Source organism: Pan paniscus, chromosome 14 (assembly GCF_029289425.2).
Source record: "Pan paniscus chromosome 14, NHGRI_mPanPan1-v2.0_pri, whole genome shotgun sequence".
NCBI classification, from domain to species: domain Eukaryota; kingdom Metazoa; phylum Chordata; class Mammalia; order Primates; family Hominidae; genus Pan; species Pan paniscus.
This window is the reverse complement of record NC_073263.2, coordinates 28,625,178-28,649,109: the sequence shown is the minus strand read 5'-3', so window position 1 is coordinate 28,649,109 and position 23,932 is coordinate 28,625,178. Positions and strand designations below refer to the sequence as shown.

Below are 23,932 nucleotides of genomic sequence, written 5' to 3'. Positions count from 1 at the left end.
CTTGAAGATAACTTAGGAAATGCCTATCTGGACATAGGAGGAAATGCCATTCTGGACATAGGACCTGGCGAAGATTTCATTTCAAAAACACCAAAAGCAACTGCAACAAAAACAAAAATTGATAAATGGGACTTAATTAAACTAAAGAACTTCTGCACAGCAAAAGAAACTATCAACAGAGTAAACAGACAATATCAAATAAGAGAAAATATTTGCAAACTATGCATCCTACCAAGGTCTAATATCTAGAATCTATAAGGAGGTTAAACAAGTTCAAAAGAAAAAAAAACAAGCAATCCCATTTAAAAGTGGGCAAAAGACATTAACAGATACTTTTCAAAAGAAGACATACACACAGCCAACAAATCCATGAAAAAATGCCCAACATTACTAATCATTAAATAAATGAAAATGAAAACCACAATGAACTACCATCTCACACCAGTCAGAATGGCAATTACCAAAAAGTCAAAAAGTAGGAGATGCTGGTGAGGTTGCAGAGAAAAGGGAATACATATGGAATACTACACAGCCATAAAAAAGAACGAGATCATTTCCTTTGCAGAAACAGATAACCAAACACAGCATGCTCTCATCTATAAGGGAAAGCTAGATATTGAGTACATATTGAAACAAAGAAGAGAACAGACGCTAGGGCCTACTTGAGGGTAGAAGGTGGGAGGAGGGTGATGATTGAAAAACTACCCATAGGCTACTGTGTTTATCACCTGGGTGATGAAATAATCTGTACACCAAACCACACACAATTTACCTATATAACAAAGCTGCTCATGTACCCCTGAACCTAAAATAAAAGTTAGAAAATTAAAATTAAAGGCAAAAAGCTAGAGTACTATATTAATATCATAGGAAATTGGTTTTCTGAATAAGGAATATTACCACGAATAAAGATGCATATTTCATAATGAAAGGCAGTAAATTCAGTAAGAAGACATCAAAATCCCAGATGAGTTTATGCACCTAATAATAGAGCTTTAAAATGTGAAGCAAAAATTGGTTATTACTGAAATAGTGTTTTAAATCCAAATTTCCATCTAGAAATTTTACCATTCTTCTGTAAGTAACTGATAGAACAATTTTTTTAAAAAATAATAAAAATATAAAGGACTGCAATAACGCTATCAACTGGACCTAAGTGACATTTATCCATCAGTATACCAAACATAAGCACAGACCATACTTGTGAGTATAAAATAGAAGCCACAATAAGCTTACAAAGATTCATATTAAACAAAGCATGTTCCCTGAACATATGGAATGAAACCAAAAATCAACAGAAGGGTATCTAAGAAATCCCCAAATTTGGAGGAATTAAGAAACATAATACTAAATAGACTCTGGGCCAAATATGTCATGAGAGAAATTAGAAAATCTTCTCAATTGAAAGATAACAAAAATACATATCCTAGATCCATAAGGTGTACCTAGAAATTAAAATATTTTAAATATTGGCAGTAGCATAGGAAAACAGAAAATACCTTGGAATTTTTTTGATTGTGGTAAAATTCAGGTGTCATAGAAGTTACCAGCTTAATAATTTCTAATTATATAGTTCAACAGTGTTAAGTATATTTAAACTGTTGTGAAATTAATCTCTAGGACTTTTTCATCTTGCAAAACTGACGTTCTGTACCCATAACACAACTCCCCCTGTCTCTCCAGCCATGGCAACTGCTATTCTAATTTCTATCTCTAAATTTGAATTTGCCTAGTCGAGGTACCTTATTTAAGTAAGGTACATGAAAACTGGAATTTATCAAAATTAAAAGTCTACTCTTTGAAAGACACTGTTAAGTAATGAAAAATCAAGACAAACACCAGATGGAAATATTTTCAAAAGATATATCTAAACAAAAACTTGTATTTAGAATATATAAATATCCCTTACAGCTAAATAATACTTGGGAAAAAAACAACAGATTTTTTAAATGATCAAAGGATTTGAACACACACTTCACCAAAGAAGATATATGAATACAAATAAACACAAAAAAAGCTGTTCAACATCATTCATTATCAGAGAAATGCAAATTAAAACTAAAATGAGATATTGCCACATGCCCACTGGACTGGCTAATATTAAAAAGACTAACAATTTCAGACACTGGTGAGCCTGTGAAGCCACTGTAACTCTCATAGATTGCTCATGGGACTGTAAGATAGGAAAACTGCTTTGAAAAATATTTTGGCAGTTTCATATAAAATTAAACATATATTTACTGTATAGCCCAGCAGTTCCATTCCTGGCTATTTGTCCAAGAGAAGTGAAACCATATGCCCTCAGAAAGACTTGTACATGAACATTCATAGCACCTTCATTTGTTAGAGCCAAAAACTGAAAATAACCCAAATGTCTATCAACAGGTGAATAGATGATCAAATTGTGGTATATACATCCATACAATACTCGGCAATAAAAGGAATGAACTACAAATGCATGTAATAACATGAGTGAATCTCAAAAACATTATGATGAGTGACAGACACCAGATACAAAAACAGTACATACTGTATGATCCCATTTATACAAAAGTCTAGAAAATATGATATAATTTATAGCATCAAAAAGCAGATGAATATTCACCTGGGATAAGGTAGTAGGATTGGGAATTGTCTGGTAAGGGGCAAAAGGGAAATTCAGGGGATTATGGAAAGGTCTTATTAATTCAGCTAGGTTTGACCTTAACTTGCAAACCTCCCCAAACTGGAACCTTCCTATTTGCCCAAGGGGACACTGTGAACTGGGCCTTCCAGTTGCACCTAAATGGCAATGCTCTGTCATCTTGCTGATAAACGACATGAATTAGTGCCCACATGGATCTCCACTTGGGTACTACTACTCTGAATTATTAGACTTGTGATCTTGTCAATGGTACTTAGTCACCCTGAGCCTCATCTGTAAAGCAACGTCCTTATCTGTGAAGAAAACAAAAGAACAATCTCACAGGCTTGTTGGCAGATTATATAAAATACATATAATAACTCTGAATAGTCACATTAGTTATCTTCATTGTATTTATAATGATACATTAGTATCATTATCATTGTATTAGTTCATTCTCACGCTGCTATGAGGAATAAATTATCCAAGACTGGGTAATTTATAAAGAAAAATGTTTAACTGACTCACAGTTCTGCATGGCTGGGGAGGCCAGGAAACTTACAATCAAGAAGGAAGGTACCTCTTCACAGAGCAGCAGGAGAGAGAATGAGTGCCCAGTGAAGGGGGAAGCCCCTTATCAAACCATCAGATCTCATGAGAACTAACTCACTATCACAAGAACAGGATAAGAAAACCACCCCCATGATTCAATTATCTCCACCTGGTCCCTCCCCACAACACATGGGGATTATGGGAACTACAATTCAAGGTGAGACTTGGGTGGGGATACAGCACCATATCAATCATCATTATACTTAGGTTGTCGAAATAATTCTGTATACAAGTTTAGCCTTTAAAAAAGTCATTACTTTCCCTGAAGCATGTCAGAGTAACTCTTCTCCCCACAGTCTTACAATAGGCATCTTTCATTGTTTGGGACAACAGCTTACTTAACTTCTATTTATCCTCTGAAATTTCTTGCAGTAAGCCATTCAGAGGCTTTGTCCATTTGCTTGGACCATTTTCATTGCCCTTGCTTCTTTAGGATATCCTCTAGCTGCTAGCTGTTTTGATTTTCTTTTTCTTTTCCTTTTCTTTTTTTTTTTTTTTTTTTTTTTTTTTTTTTTGCTCAGGCTAGCATGCAGTGGTGTGATCTCGGCTCACTGCAACCTCTGCCTCCCAGGTTCAAGTGATTCCTGTGTCTCAGACTTGCAAGTAGCTGGGATTACAGGTGCCTGTCACCATGCCCGGCTAATTTTTGTATTTTCAGAGAGACGGGTTTTTGCCATGTTGGCCAGGCTGGTCTCAAACTCCTGACCTCAGGTGATCTGCCTGCCTCACCCTCCCAAAGTGCTGGGATTACAGGCGTGAGCCACTGTGCCAGGCCTGTTTTGATTTTCTAAGAAAAAAGCTGAGCAAAAGGACTGCAAAATGACTGCAGACAATATTTTGTAAAATGACAGCAATAAAATTAAAGTATCAATTACTTGTGAAGTTAACAGACTTTTTTGTGACCCCGAACACATTTGGGGACAGCTGACAGTGCTGTGTCTATTTGGGCCAAGGTCAGTAGAGAGGTGATTTTCAAGGAAGTTCTGCATGTGAGTGTTGTCAAATTATTGTTAAGTGGTTTTCAGAAACCCTGACCATAACAGAATCATTCTCATTCCCTGAATAATGAAAGAGCTCCAAGTCTTGTCTGGCCATTTTTGCTATTTGCCCCTTATATTTCATAAGCCTGAGTTGGCTACCCTTGGGTGTCAACTTCCCTCTCTCTGGCTAATGAGGATTGGTCTCCATGACTCCACTTAAAGTGTTCCTGTAAAGAGAATCAACGTCTTCCATGTTGCCAAATTCACTGATCCTTTCTCTCCCTCCAACTGCCCAGTGGCATTCAACATTATTGACCATTTTTTGCTTCTTTGAGGCACTTCCTTCTTGTGGCTTCTGGGACACCATATTCTTCTGGTTTTCCACCCTCTATACTAGCTGTTGCTGCTAAAGATGCAGGTTATCTCATTCTGCTGCCTCCCTGCTGCTCTGTGGTAGGGCGCACAAGGGCTGTGGATACTCCTGCCTCCTGTGCATCTACTCGGCCCCATTGCTCTAACGTGGGATTCCCAGTCCTGGCCTGCAGGGCGAGCCTCCTGCTCTGTGGGCTCCACTGACCTGTCCTGAGACCCACAGGTGAAGGCATCCTCTTTAGGTGTTTTCTGCATTTGACAGACTTCTTAGGTCCACTCTCTTAAAATCACCTCAAGGAGAAAACCTTAAGGGGTTTTGGAATGAGAGAGGAGAACAGTCCTCGAGATTCCTTTAATGGTCAGTCTCTAGCTTCATTGCTAAACCTCTCAGCCAAAGGGCTGAGTTTGTCCAGATGATGTTTGGCATATGACTGACAGCTCCACAGCTGTGATCCTGCCAGCCTGTCAGAGATGGGTAAACTTCAGCCTCCCTAAGCTCTACAGCCCCCCGCTATCCTAAGGGCCTCATGGGAGCCTCCCTGGCACTAGTACTCCAGCATGGTCCCCAATGCCTTATGATGGGACAGCTCTTCATAAAAATAACACGCAAACAAAAGGATGTCCTTGTGAATAGATTTCAGATGAATCCATTAATAAAATTTAAATTCACCTTGTCTTCCATACTTAGACTCTCACTGGCCAAAGAGTTGCAAAATCTGCCATTTGCTTTTTCAGCCTAAATGGCACCATTCTGAATAGTAACCTGACAATATGCAAAGAGAGGGTCAACACTCTTTTTCTTAACGGGTCAGACAGTACATGTTTTTGAAAGAATTGCTGATCAGTACACGCCTAATAAGGCTGAAAAGCAAAACCCAGAATGATCAGACTCTTCCCCAGTGATATAACTTTACTCCAGAAAAAAGCTCAAGAACACTATGGGGGCTGAGCATGGTGGCTCATGCCTGTAATCTCAGCACTTTGGGAGGCTGAGGCACATGGAATGCTTGAGCCCAGGATTTACAGCATCACAGCAAGACAGTCTGAGCAACACAGCAAGACCCCACCACTATAAAAAATACAAAAATTAGCTGTGTGCAGGGGTGTGTGCCTGTAATCCCAGAACTTTGGAAGGCTGAGGCAAGAGGACTGCTTGAGCCCAGGGGTTTGAGATCAGCCTGGGCAATACAGTAAGACCTTGTCTCTACAAAAACCTAAAAAAATTAGCCAAGGGTGGTGGTACATGCCTATAGTCCTAGTTACTTGGGAGACTGATGTGGGAGGATCGTTTGAGCCAGGGAAGTTGAGGCTGCAGTGAGCCATTATCTTGCCACTGCAGTGACGGGCAGGAGAGTGAGACCCTATCTCAAAAAATTACATGGCAATACAAATACATCCAATACTCATAAAGGAAAAATTCACAATGCCTGTCATCTAAAAAAACATCCTCTGGGATGCAAACAAGCAGGGTTATACAACCCATAATGAGAAGATGCAATCAATTGAAACTGACCAAGAAATGAAACAGTTGATAGAATTACTAGACAGGGACAGTTAAACAGGTATTATATTTCATATGTTTAAGAAGCTAGAGGAATAACTTAACATGTCAAGTAAGACAAGGAACATAAAAAGGACCTAAATAAGAACTGTAGAGAAAAAAATGTCAATGTTTGAGATGAAAAATACACTGAAAGGATGAAGAGTAGATTAGATACTGCATAAGAAAAGATTAGTGACACAATTTTCATAGCAGCATTAATGATAGTAGGCAAAAAGTGAAACAACCAAAATGTCCACCAACTAACGTATGGATAAACAAATTGTTTTAAATCCATACAATAGAATATTATTCAGCCATCAAAAGAAATAAAATACTGATTCACGGATGAACGTTAAAAACATTATACTAAGTGAAAGAAACATAAAAAGGCTTAAAGCATATGATTCCATTTATACGAAACTTCCAGAGTTTAAGTCCATAAAACAAAAAAAGACTAGTGGTTGCCAGGGATCACTGAAATGTACACTTTGAAAGGGCAAATTTTGGCCAAGCGTGGTGGCTCACGCCTGTAATCCCAGCACTTTGGGAGGCCAAGGTGGGCAGCGGATCACGACGTCAGGAGATCGAGACCACCCTGGCTAACACAGTGAAATCCCGTCTCTACTAAAAATACAAAAAATTAGCCGGGCGAGGTGGCGGGTGCCTGTAGTTCCAGCTACTCAGGAGGCTGAGGCAGGAGAATGGCACGAACCCGGGAGGCAGAGCTTGCAGTGAGCCGAGATTGTGCCACTGCACTCCAGCCTAAGCGACACAGCAAGACTCTGTCTCAGGAAAAAAAAAAAAAAAAAGAAAGAGTAAATTTTATGGTATGTGAACTATAGCTCAACTAATAAAAAACACTCAATAAGGATATTTTGATAGGCCAATTTAGACATGGGGGTATTTGGCTGGCATTTTATCAAAATGCCGGCATCAAAACAGCTGCATCAGAATGTCCTGTCTTTAAAATATGGTCTCTGCTATCAGGAAGGCTGGAGCTACAGAAGACTGAGAGCTCTGATGTGTTGGTGCTTTACATGCATCGTCACTCACTTTCACCATAACCCTGCAGCATGGGTAAAACTTCCATTTCACCGAAGAAGAAACTGAGAGAGAAGCTGTATAATTTCTGCAAGGTTACACAACATTCACCAAATCAGGATTTAACTCAGTTCAGTCTGTTATGAATAATGCTCAAAATCCTAAGGAAATTGAACACTCAAACAAAGGATTCTTAACAAAGCAATTTTACTTCTGCGCAGAGGGGTGCCTCCTTGGCCAGTCACCATGAGAGCACACCTGAACAAGGGGGCACAAGAGCCTTTATTCCTGACGCAAGTCCTGTCTCTGTACCCTTTCCCCATTGGCTGGGGTCAGGTCATACAATCTAAACTAATCCCACTTGGCTAAACATTTGATTATTTTAGATAAGGTGGGCACGTAAAAGAAAGTGGAGAGGAAAGGGGAAGGGGTGTCTGTAGAAAGTTAGTCCTCTTTCCAAATAAGGAAAGGAATGTGAGCTGGTACTGATAATGCCTGGTACTGTGGCATGCCTAGGCATCTAACAAAGGCAAAAAGGGGAAAAGGACAAAAGGAGGTGGGGGGCTACTATGAATTAAAGAATAAAAGATTGATCCAGTTATTTGAGGAGAAACCTCACCATATCCCACAAGTCTATTTTCTTCCAGTATCAGCTGGCAAGATTTAGAAAATGCAGGGGAAGGGTTTCTAGTGAAGGCAACTAAGAATCAACACTTGCACATGCAGGCAAAAAGAGAACAGGCAGATGGGTTTGTTCAAAGAAGCAAACGAAGGAACAAGTTTCAGAAAGAAAGGAGTAATCAATAATGTCAAATGCCAGTGCTAAGATAAGGAACAGAACATAACTGTTAAGACTAACTAAGGCCCGACACAGCAGCTCATTCATGCCTGTGATCCCAACACTTTGAGAGGCCAAGGCAGGACAACAGCTTGAACTCAGGAGTTCGAGACCAGCCTGGGCAACATACAGAGACCTCATCTCTACAAAAAAATAAACAAAATTAGCCAGGTATGGTGGTGCACGCCAATAGTCCCAGCTGCTTGGAAGGCTGAGGTGAGAGGATTGCTCAAGCCTCTGAGGTCGAGGCTGAAGTGAGCTGACATCACGCACTGCACTCCAGCCTGGGTGACAGAGCAAGACCCTGGCTCAAAAAAAAAAAAAAAAAAATACTTACTAACCAAGAAATCAGTAGTGGCCTTTGTAGTAGAATAGTGGGGTGTCTAGATGGCAGCAGGTAGAGTCATTTGTAAGCACGGGGACTGGGATGGGGAACATAAACAATTCTTTCTCAAGCCTGGGTGTCCAGATGGGGAGAAAAATGTGTCAGAAATATTAAAAAATGTGACAGGGGATGTCTGCTGTTGTGGCTTGTTTTGTTTTGGGGATGGGAAAGATTACAGAAAATATAGTTCCTGCCATGATTCAATTTACAGCCCAGGAGGGGAGAGAAACTCTCTTTAAATGAGCCACCCAGAAAGCTTCTCCTAGGCCAGATGTCATTTGAAGGCCCAAAGGCCTGAAGGAGGCACTAACCATTTCAGTTGATTTTCTTTGATATTCAGTAATCTGAAAAAAGAAGCATCACCATCAAAAAGAAATGAAGATCTTGGAAAAAGAAAAACTGTCCCTCCCAGATCTCTCCACCATGGTTATATAGCATTTCCAGGTTGCCATTCTTTAGGACTTGAAATCCACCTCCACCTGTGGTGGCAAGACCCTACACTTGCCCTCAATGATTGCCCCTTCATGTACATACCCTGCTGCTATGAACTGAATGTTTGTGTCCTCTCAAGATTTATATATGGAAGCCCTAATTCCCAATGGGATGACATCTGTAAGTGGGGCCTTTGAGAGGTGATTAGGTCCTGAGAGTGGGGCCCTCATGAACGGGATTAGTGCTCTTAGAGGAAATAAGAGAGCAATAATCTATCTCTCTCCCATGTAAGGCTATGGCAAAAATGCATCCATCTGCAAACAAAGAAGAGGGCCCTCAAAAGAAGCCAAATCAGCCAGCACCTTGATCTTGGATTTCTCAGCCTCACCCAATCTATGGTATTTGTTATAGCAGCCAAAGCAGACTAAAACAACTGCATAACAACCATGAACATCATGAGATACCACTCTCATGACTATCTTATATTATGTATTAAGAGGAAGATTATCTTGGGAGAGCCTGGCCTAATAAAGTAAGTTTATTAAAAGCAGAGTTTTCTCCAGCTGGTCATAGAGGAGCATGTCAGAGATTTGAAGTCTGAGAAGGATTCAACACACCATTACTGCTTTGAATATAAAGGGGGACACACGGCAAGGAATGTGGGTGGCCCTATGAGCTGAAGGTGGTCCCTGACTGATAGCCAGCAAGGAAACAAGGACTCTAGTACTACAAGCACATGAGATAGACTCTACCAACAACCTAAATGACTTTAAAAGCAAATATTTCTCCAGAGCCTCCAGTCAAGAACTCAGCCTGCCTGACATCTTCATATCAGCCTTGTGATAATTTGAGCAGAGAATTCAAGTTAAGCCACATCTGGATGTCTAACACAGAGAATTGTGAGTTAGTAAATAAATGTTATTTTAAGAAAAAGAAAGGGAAACAGAAAGTAGTGAAGACATAGCAAGAGAAACTATTCACAATGAAAACCAGAAGAAATACTCAAAGAAATGAACAGAGTATCACTTTGAACAGGAGCTGTAGGGCAACTCCAAGAGGCCTAATATATGTGTAATTGCAGTCCCTGAAGAGGAAGAATTAGGACTGAAAATATTTCAAGAAACAATGGGCAAAACACCCTAAATTTGATGAAAACCATATAAAACAGATCCAAAAATCTCAACAAACTTCAAGCACAAAAACATGAAGAAAACAACATCAAGGCATATTGTAATCAAACTGTTCAAAACCCATGAAAAAGAGAACATCTTTAAGGCGGCCAGAGAAAACAGACACATTATGTACAAAGACCCAAAGATAAGAACAGCAGATTTTCCACTAGAAACCATTCAAGCTAGAAATCACTAAAACGGCATCTTTAAATATTTAAAGAAAAAAAATGCCAACTTGGATTCTGAACAAAGCAAAAATATTTATCAAAAGTATAGGTGAACAAAAACCAAAAGAATTCACAACCAGCAAACCTCCACTACAATAAATGTTAAAAGAAGTCCTTCAGGCAGAAGAAAAAGGATACCAGATTAAAATGAGGATCTGCATAAAGAAATAAAGAATATTAAAAATGGCAATTAAATGAGTAACTCAAAAGACTTTTTCTTATTTAAATTTATTTAAAAGAAAACTGAGTGTTGACAATCAATAATAACAATGTAGTACAGATTCATAATATATCTAGAAGTAAAATATCTAATAACAATAGCACAAATGCCAGGAGAGACATAGAAATATGCTTTTGTAAGATTCTTACACCATATACAAAGTGATATAATATCACTTGAAGCTAGAATGTTAATTCTAGCTAATTGTTTATCTGATATAAAGTCTGTTATATCAGACTTTAAACAATCAGACTTCATTGTTTAAAGTCTACAGAAACAGACTTTAAAGCAAAAGCAGTTAAAAAAGACAAAGAGGAAGATTATATAATGATAAAAGGACTAGTCCAACAGGAAAATATCACAACCCTAAATATATATATATGTGTGTGTATATATATATATATATATATATATATATATATATATAATCTATCTAACACTGGAGCTCCCAAATTTATAAAACAATTACTACTAAACCTAAAAAAAATGACATATGACATAGACTGCAATAAAATAATAGTGGGAGACTTCAGTACCCCACTGACAGCACTAGACAGGTCATGAAGACAGAAAGTCAACAAACTAACCATGGACTTAAACTATACCCTAGAACAAATGGACTTAACAGATATTTACAGAACATTCTACCCAACAACTATAGAACGTACATTCATCAGCACATGGAACATTCTTCAAAATAGAGCATATGATAGGCCACAAAAGAAGTCTCGATAAATTTCAGAAAATTGAAATTATATCAAGTACTCTCTCAAACTACAGTGGAATAAAACTGGAAATCAATTCGAAAAGGAACCCTCAAAAGCATGCAAATATATGGAAATTAAACAACCTGCTCTTGAAAGATTGTTGCATCAATAATGAAATCAAGATAGAAATTTAAAAGTTATTTCAACTGAATAATAGTGACACAACCTATGAAAAGCTTTAGGATACAGCAAAAGCAGTGCCTGCATCAAAAAATTGGAAAAAGGACAAACAGACAATCTAAGGTCACACCTCAAGAAACTAGAGAAACAAGAAAAAACCAAACCCAAACCCAGAGAAGAAAAGAACTAACAAAGATCAGAGCAGAACTAAATACAATTGTAAGAAAAAATTATACAAAAGATAAATGAAACAAAAGCTAGGTCTTTGAAAAGATAGACAAAATTGATAGACCATTAGCAAGATTAGCCAAGAAAAGAAGAGGGAAGATCCAAATAAACTAGATTAGAAACAAAACAGGGGATATTATAACTGCTACCACAGAAATACAAAAGATCATTCCAGGCTACTATGAACACCTTTACATGCACATAGTAGAAAATCTAGAGGAGATAAATAAGTTCCTGGAAATATACAACATTCCTAGATTAAACCACAATGAAATTAAATTCCGAACAGACCAGTAATAAGCAGCAAGATTGAAATGATAATAAAAAAAAATGCCAACAAGAAAAAGTCCAGGACCAGACGAGTTCACAGTTGAATTCTATGAGACCTTCAAAGAAGAACTGGTACAAATCCTATTGACACTAATTCAAAAGACAGACAAAGAGGGAATCCTCCCTAAATCATGCTATGAAGCCAGTATCACCCTAATACTAAAACCAGGAAAGAACATCACAAAAAAGAAACATTACAGACCAATCTCCCTGATGAACGTAGATACAAAAATCCTCAACAAAATACTAGCTAATGGAATCAAACAGCATATAAAAAAGGTAATCCTCCATGATCAACTGGGTTTCATAGTAGGGATGCAGAGGTGGTTTAACATAAGCAAGTTAATAAATGTGATATACGACATAAACAGAATTAAAAACAAAAATAACATGATCATCTCAATAGACACAGAAAAAGCATTTGACAAAATCCACCATCCCTTTATGATTAAAACCCTCAGCAAAATCAGCACAGAAAGGACATACTTTAAGGTAATAAAAGCCATCTATGACAACCCCACAGCCAACATTATACTGAAAGGGGAAAAGCTAAAAGCATTCCCTCTGAGAACTGGAACAAGTCAAGGATGCCCACTTTCACCACTTCTCTTCAACATAGTACTGGAAGTCCAAACCAGAGCAATCAGACAAGTGAAAGAAATAAAAGGCATCCAAATCAGTAAAGACGAAGTCAAACTGTCACTGTTCACCAATGATATAATGGTGTACCTAGAAAACCCTAAAGCCTCATCCTAAAAGCTCTTAGAACTGATAAATGAATTCAGCAATGTTTCAGGATACAAAATCAATATACACAGATCAGTAGCACTGCTATACACCAACAGCAACCAAGCTGAAAATCAAATCAAGAACTCAACCCCTTTTACAACAGCTGCAAAACGAACAAACAAATAAACACATTAGAACATTCAGGAGTATATTACACCTAACCAAAGAGGTGAAAGACCTCTACCAGGAAAACTACAAAACACTGCCAAAAAAAATCACAGATGACACAAACAAATGGAAACATATGCCATGCTCATGGATGGGTAGAATCAATATTGTAAAAATGACCACACTGCCAAAAGCAATCTACAAATTCAAGGCAATTTCCATCAATATACCACCATCATTCTTCACAGAACTAGAACAATTCTAAAATTCATATAGAACCAAAAAAGAATCCACATACCCAAAGTAAGGCTAAGCAAAAAGAACAAATCTGGAGGCATCACATTACCTGACTTCAAACTATACCATAAGGCTAAAGTTACCAAAACAGTATGGTGCTGGTATGAAAATAGGCTCATAGACCAATGGAACAGAATAAAGAACCCAGAAATAAAGCCAAATACCTACAACCAACTGATCTTCAATAACGCAAACAAAAACATAAACTGGAGAAAGCACACCGTATTCAACAAATGGTGTTGGGATAATTGGCAAGAAGAATGAAATTGGACCTTCATCTCTCACATTATACAAAAATTAACTCAAGATGGATCAAAGACTTAAATCTAAGACCTGAAACCACAAAAATCCTAGAAGATAACATCGGAAAAACCCTTCTAGACATTATCATAGGCAAGGATTTTATGACCACGAACCCAAAAGCAAATGCAATAAAAACAGAGATAAATAGCTGGGACTTAATTCAACTAAAAAGCTTCTGCACAGTAAAAGCAATAATCAGCAGAGTAAACAGACAACCCACAGTGTGGGAGAAAATCTTTGCAAACTATGCATCTGACAAAGGACTAATATCCAGAATCTATGAGCAACTCAAACAAATCAGCAAGAAAAAAACAAATAATCCCATCTAAAAGTAGACTAAAGAAATGAATAGACAATTCTCAAATATACAAATAGCTAACAAACATATGAAAAAATGATCATCATTACTAATTATCAGGGAGATGCAAATCAAAACCACAATGTGATACCACCTTACTCCTGCAAGAACGACCATAATCAAAAAATCAAAAAATAATAGATGTTGGTATGGATGTGGTGAAAAGGGAACACTTGTATACTGCTGGTGGGAATGTAAACTAGTACAAATCACTATAGAAAACAGTGTGGAGACTCCTTAAAGAACTAAAAGTAGAACTACCATTTGATCCAGCAATACCCTACTGGGTATCTACCCAGAGGAAAAGAAATCATTATACAACATACTTGCACACACGTTTATAATAGCAGAATTTGCAATTGCAAAAATATGGAATCAGCCCAAATGCCCATCAATTAACGAGTGAATAAAGACAATGTGGTACAAATGTACTATGAAATACTAATGAGCCTTAAAAAGGAATGAAATAATGGCATTCGCAGCAACCTGGATGAAGTTGGAGACCATTATTCTAAGCGAAGTAACTCAGGAATGGAAAAGTAAACATCGTATGCTCTCACTCATAAGTGGGAGCTAAGCTATGAGGATGCAAAGGCATAAGAATGATACAATGGACTTTGGGGACTTGGGGAATGGGTGGGAGGTGTGTGAGGGATGAAAGATGACACATCAGGTGCAGTGTACACTGCTTGAATAATGGGTGCACCAAAACCTCAGAAATCACCACTAAAGAACTTATACATATAACCAAACATCACCTTTCCCCCAAAAACTACTGAAATAATATTTTAAAAATAAAGAGAAGTTAAACGAGAGAAATGACATTAGTGTTCAGAGACAGACAATCTATTCATGGATGTAGGAAGGCTGGAAATTATGGGAAATCCACAGAAAATCAACATTGCCTGTGCTAAAACAAAACCTGATGACTCCATTTTCTTAAGAGCAAAATTGCAAAAAGCGACATTAGCATCCATCCTAGAAGAATGAAACACACATCACCTTTACTGATATGAGTAAATGATTTGTTTTTCCTGGAAAGAGTATCCAAGTGTATTGTGTTCATTTTCACACTGATCAAAGACAGCACCCTTCCGTCAACAGGCATCTGCAGTTTTCAGGACCTGGCAGAAATTCTATCTTCTACCTTTAAAGGTCAGGCACAAAAGTAGAGGCAGCTGCTAGGCCCCTCTGCCCAGAGCCAAGTGACTGGGACCATCAGTGGGAAGGATAGAAGCTTGAGCTTCCCCGGTCCCCTAGATGGTCTGGGTGCTGCCCTCCCCCGCTGCAGCTGCGCCCTGTGACGTCCCTGATTCTGTGACGCGCCGGCCTAGCCCTTGCGGGACCCTATGGCCAGAGGGTGCCCGGTGCGCGATGCTTTGCACAGTTTCTGGCGGCGCGCGATGCTTTGCACAGTTTCTGGCGTCCTGATTCCAATGGTCACCAAGCTCTGCACACTTGGCCCCAGCCGCAGACTTCGGAAACTTCTGGAAGCCGAATTTCTAAGGGAAGGTCCCTACCACTGCACTGTTGTCATGGGCAGCTACCTGAGCTGGCTCCTGGGCTGGCCCCGGGCCAGGGTGCTGCCCCGAGCCCAGAAGCACCAGGATATGCGGTCCAGGCCCGTCCTCCGCTCCAAGGTCGAGGACCGCTACAAAGTCCTCTATGTCAATGGGAAGCACTGGGTCCACACCCGGCCCCTCCCCAAGGTTCCTCCTGGCTGGGACTATCCAGCATCCAGAGAGAGATGGTCCCCAAGGCCTGGAGGTGCTTTCCCAACAGCCCACCACTCCTGAGCATCACCGGGCCAGACTTTTCCGAGGCTCACCTGGCCTACATGAAGTGGTGGCTTTGGAAGGCCCAGCACCCCAGGCCCGCCTGCAGCCTGGTGGTCGAGCTTGGTGAGGGAGGGGCAATTCCTGAGGCTTGAGTAGGTGGTTTTCCCCTTACAGTGTAAACAAAGCCACCGGAAAGTTCGAGCTGGGCGGAGCCCACCGCAGCACCCCAAAGTGGCTGTAACCAGACTGCCTCTCTAGATTCCTCCCATCTGGGCAGGGCATCTCTGAAAGAAAGGCAGCAGCCCCAGTAAGGGGCTTATAGATAAAACTCTCATCTCCCTGGGACAGGGCACCCTGGGGGATGGGGCGGCTGTGGGCGCAGCTTCAGCAGACTTAAACATTCCTGCCTGTCGGCTCTGAAGAGAGCAGTGGATCAGCGCTGGAGCTCTGCTAACGGTCAGACTGCCTCCTCAAGTGGGTCCCTGAACTCCATGCCTCCTGACTGGGAGACATCTCCCAGCAGGGGCAGACAGACACCTCATACAGGAGAGCTCCAGCTGGCATCTGGAGGGTGACCCTCTGGGACAAAGCTTCCAGAGTAAGGAGCAGGCAGCAATCTTTGCTGTTCTGCAGCCTCCACTGGTGATACCCAGGCTAATAGGGTCTGGAGTGGACCTCCAGCAAACTCCAGCAGACCTGCAGAGGAGGAGCCTGACTGATAGAAGGAAGACTAACAAACAGAATGCAATAATATCAACATCAACAAAAAGGACACCCATGCAAAAGCAGTAACATCAACATCAACAAAAAAGATGCCCCATCTGAAGATCACCAACATCAAATAACAAAGGTAGATAAATCCATGAAGATGAGGGAAAACCAGCACAAAAAGGCTGAAAATTCCAAACACCAGAGCGCCTCTTGTCCTCCAAAGGATCATAACTCCTTGCCAGCAAGGGAGCAAAACTGGATGGAGAATGAATTTGATGAATTGACAGAAGTAGGCTTCAAAACGTGGGTAACAACCAACTCTTCTGAGCTAAAGGAGCATGTTCTAACCCAATGCAAGGAAGCTGAGCACCTTGAAAAAAGGTTAGATGAATTGCTAACTAGAATAACCAGTCTAGAGAAGAACATAAATGACCTGATGGAGCTGAAAACACAGCATGAAAACTTCGTGAAGAATACACAAGTATCAATAGCTGAATCAATCAAGTGGAAGAAAGGATATCAGAGATTGAAGACCAACTTAATGAAATAAAGCATGAAGACAACATTAGAGAAAAAAGAATGAAAAGGAATGAACAAAGCCTCCAAGAAATATGGGACCATGTGAAAAGACCAAACCTACATTTGATTGGTGTACCTGAAAATGACGGGGAGAATGGAACCGAGTTGGAAAACACACTTCAGGATATTATCCAGGAGAACTTCCCCAACCTAGCAAGACAGGCCAATATTCAATTTCAGGAAATACTCAGAACATCACAAAGATAATCCTCAAGAACAGCAACCCCAAGACACATAATCATATGATTCACCAAGGTGGAAATGAAGGAAAAAATGTTAAGGGCAGCCAGAGAGAAAGGTTGGGTTACCCACAAATGGAAGTCCATCAGCTTAACAGTGGATCTCTCAGCAGAAACTCTACAAGCCAGAAGAGAGTGGGGGCCAATATTCAACATTCTTAAAGAAAAGAATTTTCAACCCAGAATTTCATATCCAGCCAAACTAAACTTCATAAGCGAAGGAGAAATAAAATCCTTGACAGACAAGCAAATGCTGAGAGATTGTGTCACCACCAATCCTGCCTTACAAGAGCTCCTGAAGGAAGCACTAAATTTGGAAAGGAATAATCAGTACCAGTCACTTCAAAAACATACCAAATTGTAATTACCATCAACACTATGAAGAAACTGCATCAACTAACAGGCAAAATAACCAGCCAGCATCATAATGACAGGATCAAATTCACACATAACAATATTAACCTTAAATGTAAATGGGCTAAATGCCCCAGTTAAAAGACACAGACTGGCAAATTCGATAAAGAATCAAGACTCATCAGTGTGCTGTATTCAGGAGACCCATCTCACGTGTAAAGACACACATAGGCCCAAAATAAAGGGACGGAGGAATATTTACCAAGCAAGTGGAAACCAAAAATAAAAGACAAGGGTTGCAATCCTAATCTCTGATAAAACAGACTTTAAACCAACAAAGATCAAAAAAGATAAAAAAGGGCATTACATAATGGTAAAGGGATCAATGCAACAAGAAGAGCTAACTATCCTAAATATATATGCACCCAATACAGGAGCACCCAGATTCATCAAGCAAGTTCTTAGAGACCTACAAAGAGACTTAGACTCCCACACAATAATAGTGGGACACTTTAACACCCCACTGTCAATATTAGACAGATCAACGAGACAAAATTAACAAGGATATTCAGGATTTGAACTCAGCTCTGGACCAAGCCAACTTAATAGACATCTACAGAACTCTCCACCCCAATCTGATAGAATATACATTCTTCTCAGCACCATGTCACACTTACTCTAAAATTGACCACATAATTGTAAGGAGGTTAGTTTTAATGTAAACAAATCTGTCCTTGTTTACCTTTGAGATTTGGGCTAAAACATGGTAAATGTACAATACATAATTATCAAAAAGTGCAACTGTTTCTTCTTTGCCACAGCTTTCTGAATTTGAGTCTTACGTGACTCTCACTCCCTTCCATCAGAGGACTTTTGTAATGGAGGAACAAACTGAGAGTGGCCTTGGGAAGGTACTCACAGTGCCTCCATGTGGAATCTTAGCTGTTGGGTTTTTCTTTTCATTTTTTTTTTTTTTCTGAGACAGTCTCACTCTGTGGCCCAGGCTGGAGTGCGGTGGTGAGATCTCGGCTCACTGTAGCCTCAGTCTCTTGGGTTCAAGTGACTCTCATGCCTCAGCCTCCAGAGTAGCTGGGATTACAGGCACACACCACCAAGTCCAGCTAATTTTTGTATTTTTAGTAGAGATGGGGTTTCCACATGTTGCCAGGCTGGTCTCAAACTCCTGGCCTCCAGCGATCCGTCCACCTCAGTCTCCCAAAGTGCTGGGATTACAGTCGTGAGCCACCACGCCAAGCCTGGTTTTTCTTTTTCTTTGTTATTCCAGAAGTTATTTTTTATTCCAGGTATTTCTCTTCATTTCCTGGGACAGTCTGAAAGTTAAGCCTCCTAGATCTCAAGTTAAGGGAAACTATCAATAGTGTTTGGTGGATAATGGCTTTGGCTCTGTGTTCAGTGAACCATCTAAGTCTCTTGTGAAATAAAAAGAAAACAGGGATTGAGGAGTAAGGGAATATCTCTGAGGACAACATGAAGAAAAATGGAAAGGTTTCAGCAGAAAGAAAAGAAGAGAATTAATGAGGCATATTGCCAAAGTTGAAGATGGAGGCACCAGGGATTCTAGCAAAGCTGTCTGACAAGGGAAAGGGCCTGCTGCCTGCAATCGGCCAAGTGACCAGGCCAAGCCAAGAGCTACTGGCCTGGCTCAAGGGCTCAGGGGCCAAGGGAGCTGAGTCCTTGCCCTCTAAAGCTCCCTGGTCTCCAAATTAAGAACCTCTCATTGTCCCAGAGCCTCTGGCAGGTGATCCCCCCAACAGCGCTAAGAAGGCATGTGACATCTTCCATGCCCTGTAGGAGTGATACCCATCAGTGTTACTAGTTTTGCTGGGTGTCCAATGATCAACCATGGGAACGTACATTGTTCTCTAAATTAAGACACCCACAAACCCAAGGAAAAGTGTTTGAGTCCTGAAGGAGTAGGATGGAGGCAGCCCCTCATATGTGTACTTCTAGGACTGAACTGAGTTTGAAGAAGTGACACCCTTATTACAAAAATGTGTAAATATGAATGAGCCAGCCTCAGAAGAATTTGATCTGCCTGTCTGTATCACAGTGGTATTTTTATGCAGTAGTATAGTCTTAAAACCTTGACTGCTGCAAAACAAACTCAACTAAGATTATTTTTATAACTTTGAAGTTTTTCCATATTTTGTGCATAAAGTAAAACTGTGAACATTTGTCACATCATACTATTTCAAAGGTGCATAATTCAAGTTCACATCAAATTTATAACATTCTGATGAAGGTGCAGTGGTGGGGGACAGCAATGGTAGCTTGGTGAAGGACAGCATCACAGCTTTGAATATCATCTCTCTGCCTACAGATAACGCTTTTATATCTCTAGCCAGGTCCTGTCCTCTAAACTCCAGTCCCATAAATCCCATGCTGTATCCTGCCGGATGACCAAAGACATTTCAACCTTCTCATGTCCTTGCTTGACTCTTATCTGCCTTTCTAAATGCACTTCTCTATGTGGCAACTCCATTCTTCCAGTTGCTCAGGCCAGAAACCCGGAGTTCTCCTCCATGGTTTTCTCTCTTGCAGCCCATGCCCAGTGAGTCAGGAACTTCTTTGGCTCTACCTTCTCTCTGTCTCAACACCAAATGGACCAAGGCCCTAAACAGTTATGACATTAACCCCTTAGGACCTACATACTCCAAAATATTTACTCTTTGGCCCTTGACAGAAAACAACTTCTGAGCCTTGTTTTACAGGGCATATTAGAGAAGCAAGAAATTATGAAAAGCTGGATGCTAGTAACAAGGGCCATCAGTTTAAAGGTGACATGAAGGATGACAGTTGCACACAGATGAGTTTCACAAATGTCTGCATCTACAGACATATGGAAGAACAGAAAAAGGCTCTCCTTAAAGGATGAAAGGCATTCATATTTTAGACAATTATCACCATCTTACATGATGACTATCTAAACGTACAGCAGGAAAAGGCAGAAACTGTTGGATCGGTTACCTGAAGGATCAGAACTGTAGAGACTGGTGGCTGTTGTTATGGGTCCTGGTGGGTGGATGGCGCTCGCTGAAGACCTCTGACTTGCAATCAGAATCCTGCTCTTTGCAGATGGTAAACGGGACATTGCACCCAATCCTAGCTGGGGCTTAAGGAGCATGGCTGACCGATAGAAAGTTGGAGGGACTTCATAATGAGCATAGGGAGGAGAACAAAACTCTTCTTTTCCAGGGTGGTCTGTAACCTACGATAAATGAACAAAAACTCAATCAGAGACCTTCACATCATAGTGTGAGTTCTATACAGGACCACGAGACCGAGGCTGAACCAATGACCACTCTGGTACCACTTAGCTGCTTGATCACAAGTCCCCTACCTTCCCCGGGCCACAGTGTCTTCGTCTCCTGATTGACAACACACTGGATGATCTCTCAGGTCTCTTCCAGTTCTACTACTCTAGAATCTATAGTTCACTGGAGTTAAAAAGAACTCACTGGATAAGATTTTTTTAATTCCATTGTTACAAAATCACTAGAATCTGAGTGAGTAGCCAAACTATAAATGTCAATAAAGCAAAGAAAGCATTTAGCAAATGTTCATAAAATTATGAAAGTTTTATTATACCTGTGGGAAAAAAGCTGTAATTTGTATGATAACCTAGTCTTAGACTCACTAGGTAAACTGTGTCCATTTATATTAGATCTTTACTGGGCTACTTAGGAAGCAAAAAATTGCATTGTTAATAAAGGAGGAAACATTTTCCAGAAAAATAGGGAAGTTAATGGAAAATGTATTTTCAGATCTGTACTATGTGTTTACCTAGTTAAAAACCTGAGCCTGAGTTATCTCCTCTGGTCGTCTGCCCTAGTGAGGCGATGCTCCCAGGAAGGTTTGAGCAAGTTTCACCAGAATGGAAGTTCTAGGGCACAATCTCATCAACCGCTGACTTCATAGCACCAAAAACAATGTCTAGCACATAGCTAAAGTCAATAAATATTTATTGAAGAATCATGTTTCCATTTTTTCCTAAGTTTAATAATAACATAACGTTACTGTCACTTTCTCCTGTAGCTAGCAGTTTGGCCTAGAATACAACCTGTGGGCAGTACCTTTTATATATGCAATTCTGTGCTCACTAAGTCTGTTCATATTATCAGTGTTTTATTAATATTAAACAGGAAAAAAAGAGAGAGAACTAAATAAACTATTCCTTTAAGTTACAATAAAAAATAGTGCTAAGGGCCATGCATGAAAAGATACATCTGTTAATTAACTCTGTTCTAAATCACAGCACATTTTATGTGTCAAACTTATATCTCAGGAATCATAAGCATTTAACAGTATTCTTTAATAGGGGCTATAAAAGCTTTGATCCAAGCTGTTGAAGAGATAAACCCTTAAACTGATACTCATTTAATGTTGAAATAGATACAAAGTCCTCCTTCAAATTGACTTTGTAGAAACAAAAGATTAGGCCTTTAAAGTTTTATCATAATCACACTGTAAAATATGCATGACTGTTATAGTAGATAGATTGTCCTTGGCTACAGCAAATTATATTCCTATGAAAGAACATTCTACATCTGCACTCTGATAAATTTTTTACCATTCTCTACTTACTCTCACTATCAATCTCTGGTTTTTCTCATATATACCCTTTTTTAATTTTAGTTTCTAAATTTTGGGTCCCATTGCACATTGTTTTGAGCAGGTGCTCTTATGAAGAAATTAATATCATTTCCAAACTACATCTGTCAGGTTTTAGGATTGCAATATGCTGATCTTAGTAGTTACTCAGTGCCTTGAAACTGAGTTGTTTTTAGGGATTAAAATTCACCACATTCTCACTCAACAATGATCTTAAGGATTTCAGTAACTTCAATGCCTATCATTTTGTTGGGTAATTTGTTTCTGGTGAGATCGCAAATTCTTTAAAATGGGGAAAACTGCACCTTTGATGTCTAGTCTGTGCATTTTTAATTAAACAAGGGAATCTACAGAAAGCTTCATACTCTTTTCCTTCATCTTTACTGACAGAATACAGCAGGTGATGCTGCACAGTCATAAAACAACGTTTGGAAACCCCAAACGTTGCTGTTCCCCTCCCTCCATCCCAACGGAGAGTTTTTAGAGAACTCACTTTGAAAGCAAACAAAAGAACCCTATGATTTCAAACAAACTCGTTAAGTCAAGGCATACGAACAAATACGTTCTTACCAGGCTGTCCCTCTTCCTATTTGCCCTGCACTGTCCTCAATGGGATAGTGTGCCGTGGAGACAGAGGGTACAGGTGAAGCCTTTGTTAACAAGCCACTGGGATAGTGGTGGGGGAAGGGTGTCTGGGATGGTTAATTTTATGTGTCAACTTGGTTGGGTTGCAATACCCAGATATTTGGTCAAGCATTCTAGATGCTGCCATGAAAGTATTTCTTATATTAGATTAACATTTAAATCAGCAGACCTTGAATAAAGCAGCAGACCCTTCAGCATGTAGGTGAGTCTCATCTAATCAGTTGCAGGGTTTAATAAAAACAGACTGACTCCTCCTAAAGAAAAGGGGATTCTGCTAGTAGATCACCTTCAGACCCAAGCTGCAGCACCAACTCTACCCTAAGTCTCCAGGCTGCTGTCCTGCCCTGCAGATTGACTTGCCAGCCTCTACAATCATGAGCCAATTTCTTAAAATCAATCAGTCAATCAATCTCTCTCTCTCTATATATATAGATTATGTGATGTACCCTCTCTATACATACATCTATATCTGTCTCTACATATGAGATATATATATTGAAATATATATAGATAATATATATTGAGAGAGAGACATAAGTATAGATGAATATAGACCTGTGAACACACACCACACACACACACACACACACACACACACACACACACCCCTATTAGTTCTATTTGTCTGGCGAACCCCAATCGATGCAGTGCCCCCCAGAGATGAGTGGCAGCAGACAGTGGGGAAGGAGAGCAGCCCTGGATCACACCTCTGTACACTGCACGCACATCGCCTCACTCCATCCTCTCAGCCAAGCCCCTTTCTTCCCACCTCCCTTTACCAAAAATAAAAAGGGCTCCCAAGTTGTTGGAGGGAGGGAGTGTCCCTGAGACCTCAGGAGAGCCAGTGGCAGAGGGCACCTGTTTAGGTAAACATATTTAATACCTGGACATGACTAGATCCCAGATGATCTTGGAAGCCACTTCTGGAAGTTTTAAATGCCTGTGCTGTTCCTGCCAACTGGGAAAAGAGTTCCTCTCTCAGAAGAGTGCTTACTCTTGATTTTTCCACTTCTACCCATGCTATGTAACCAGCAGGGATCTGTCGATAAGGATGGAAGAGTCTGAAGCTGGTTTGAGTTTTTATTTTTAAGAGGTTCTCATTTTATTTTAAAAAAAATCTGGCTTCTATAACTGAAAAATACTTCCATTGCAACACATTATCAAAAATGTGTTCTTTTCCTAGAGACCAGACTGCAGCCACCCCATGATGAGCTTGGGGCACACTGGCAGAAGAAGTCAGCTTTTTTAT

The 23,932-nt window shown here is 40.0% G+C and overlaps 1 protein-coding gene across 3 annotated transcripts in view; it reads right to left on the bottom strand.

The window, feature by feature from the left end:
• Positions 1–23,932, bottom strand: part of MTUS2 (microtubule associated scaffold protein 2) — a 680,252-nt gene that overhangs the window by 445,564 nt on the left and 210,756 nt on the right. For all 3 annotated transcript variants that reach the window (XM_063595693.1, XM_034936505.3, XM_034936506.3), the window contains one exon: positions 20,395–20,635. In XM_063595693.1, the coding sequence (XP_063451763.1) occupies positions 20,395–20,635 (241 nt within the window). The remainder of the gene's footprint in view (positions 1–20,394; positions 20,636–23,932) is intronic.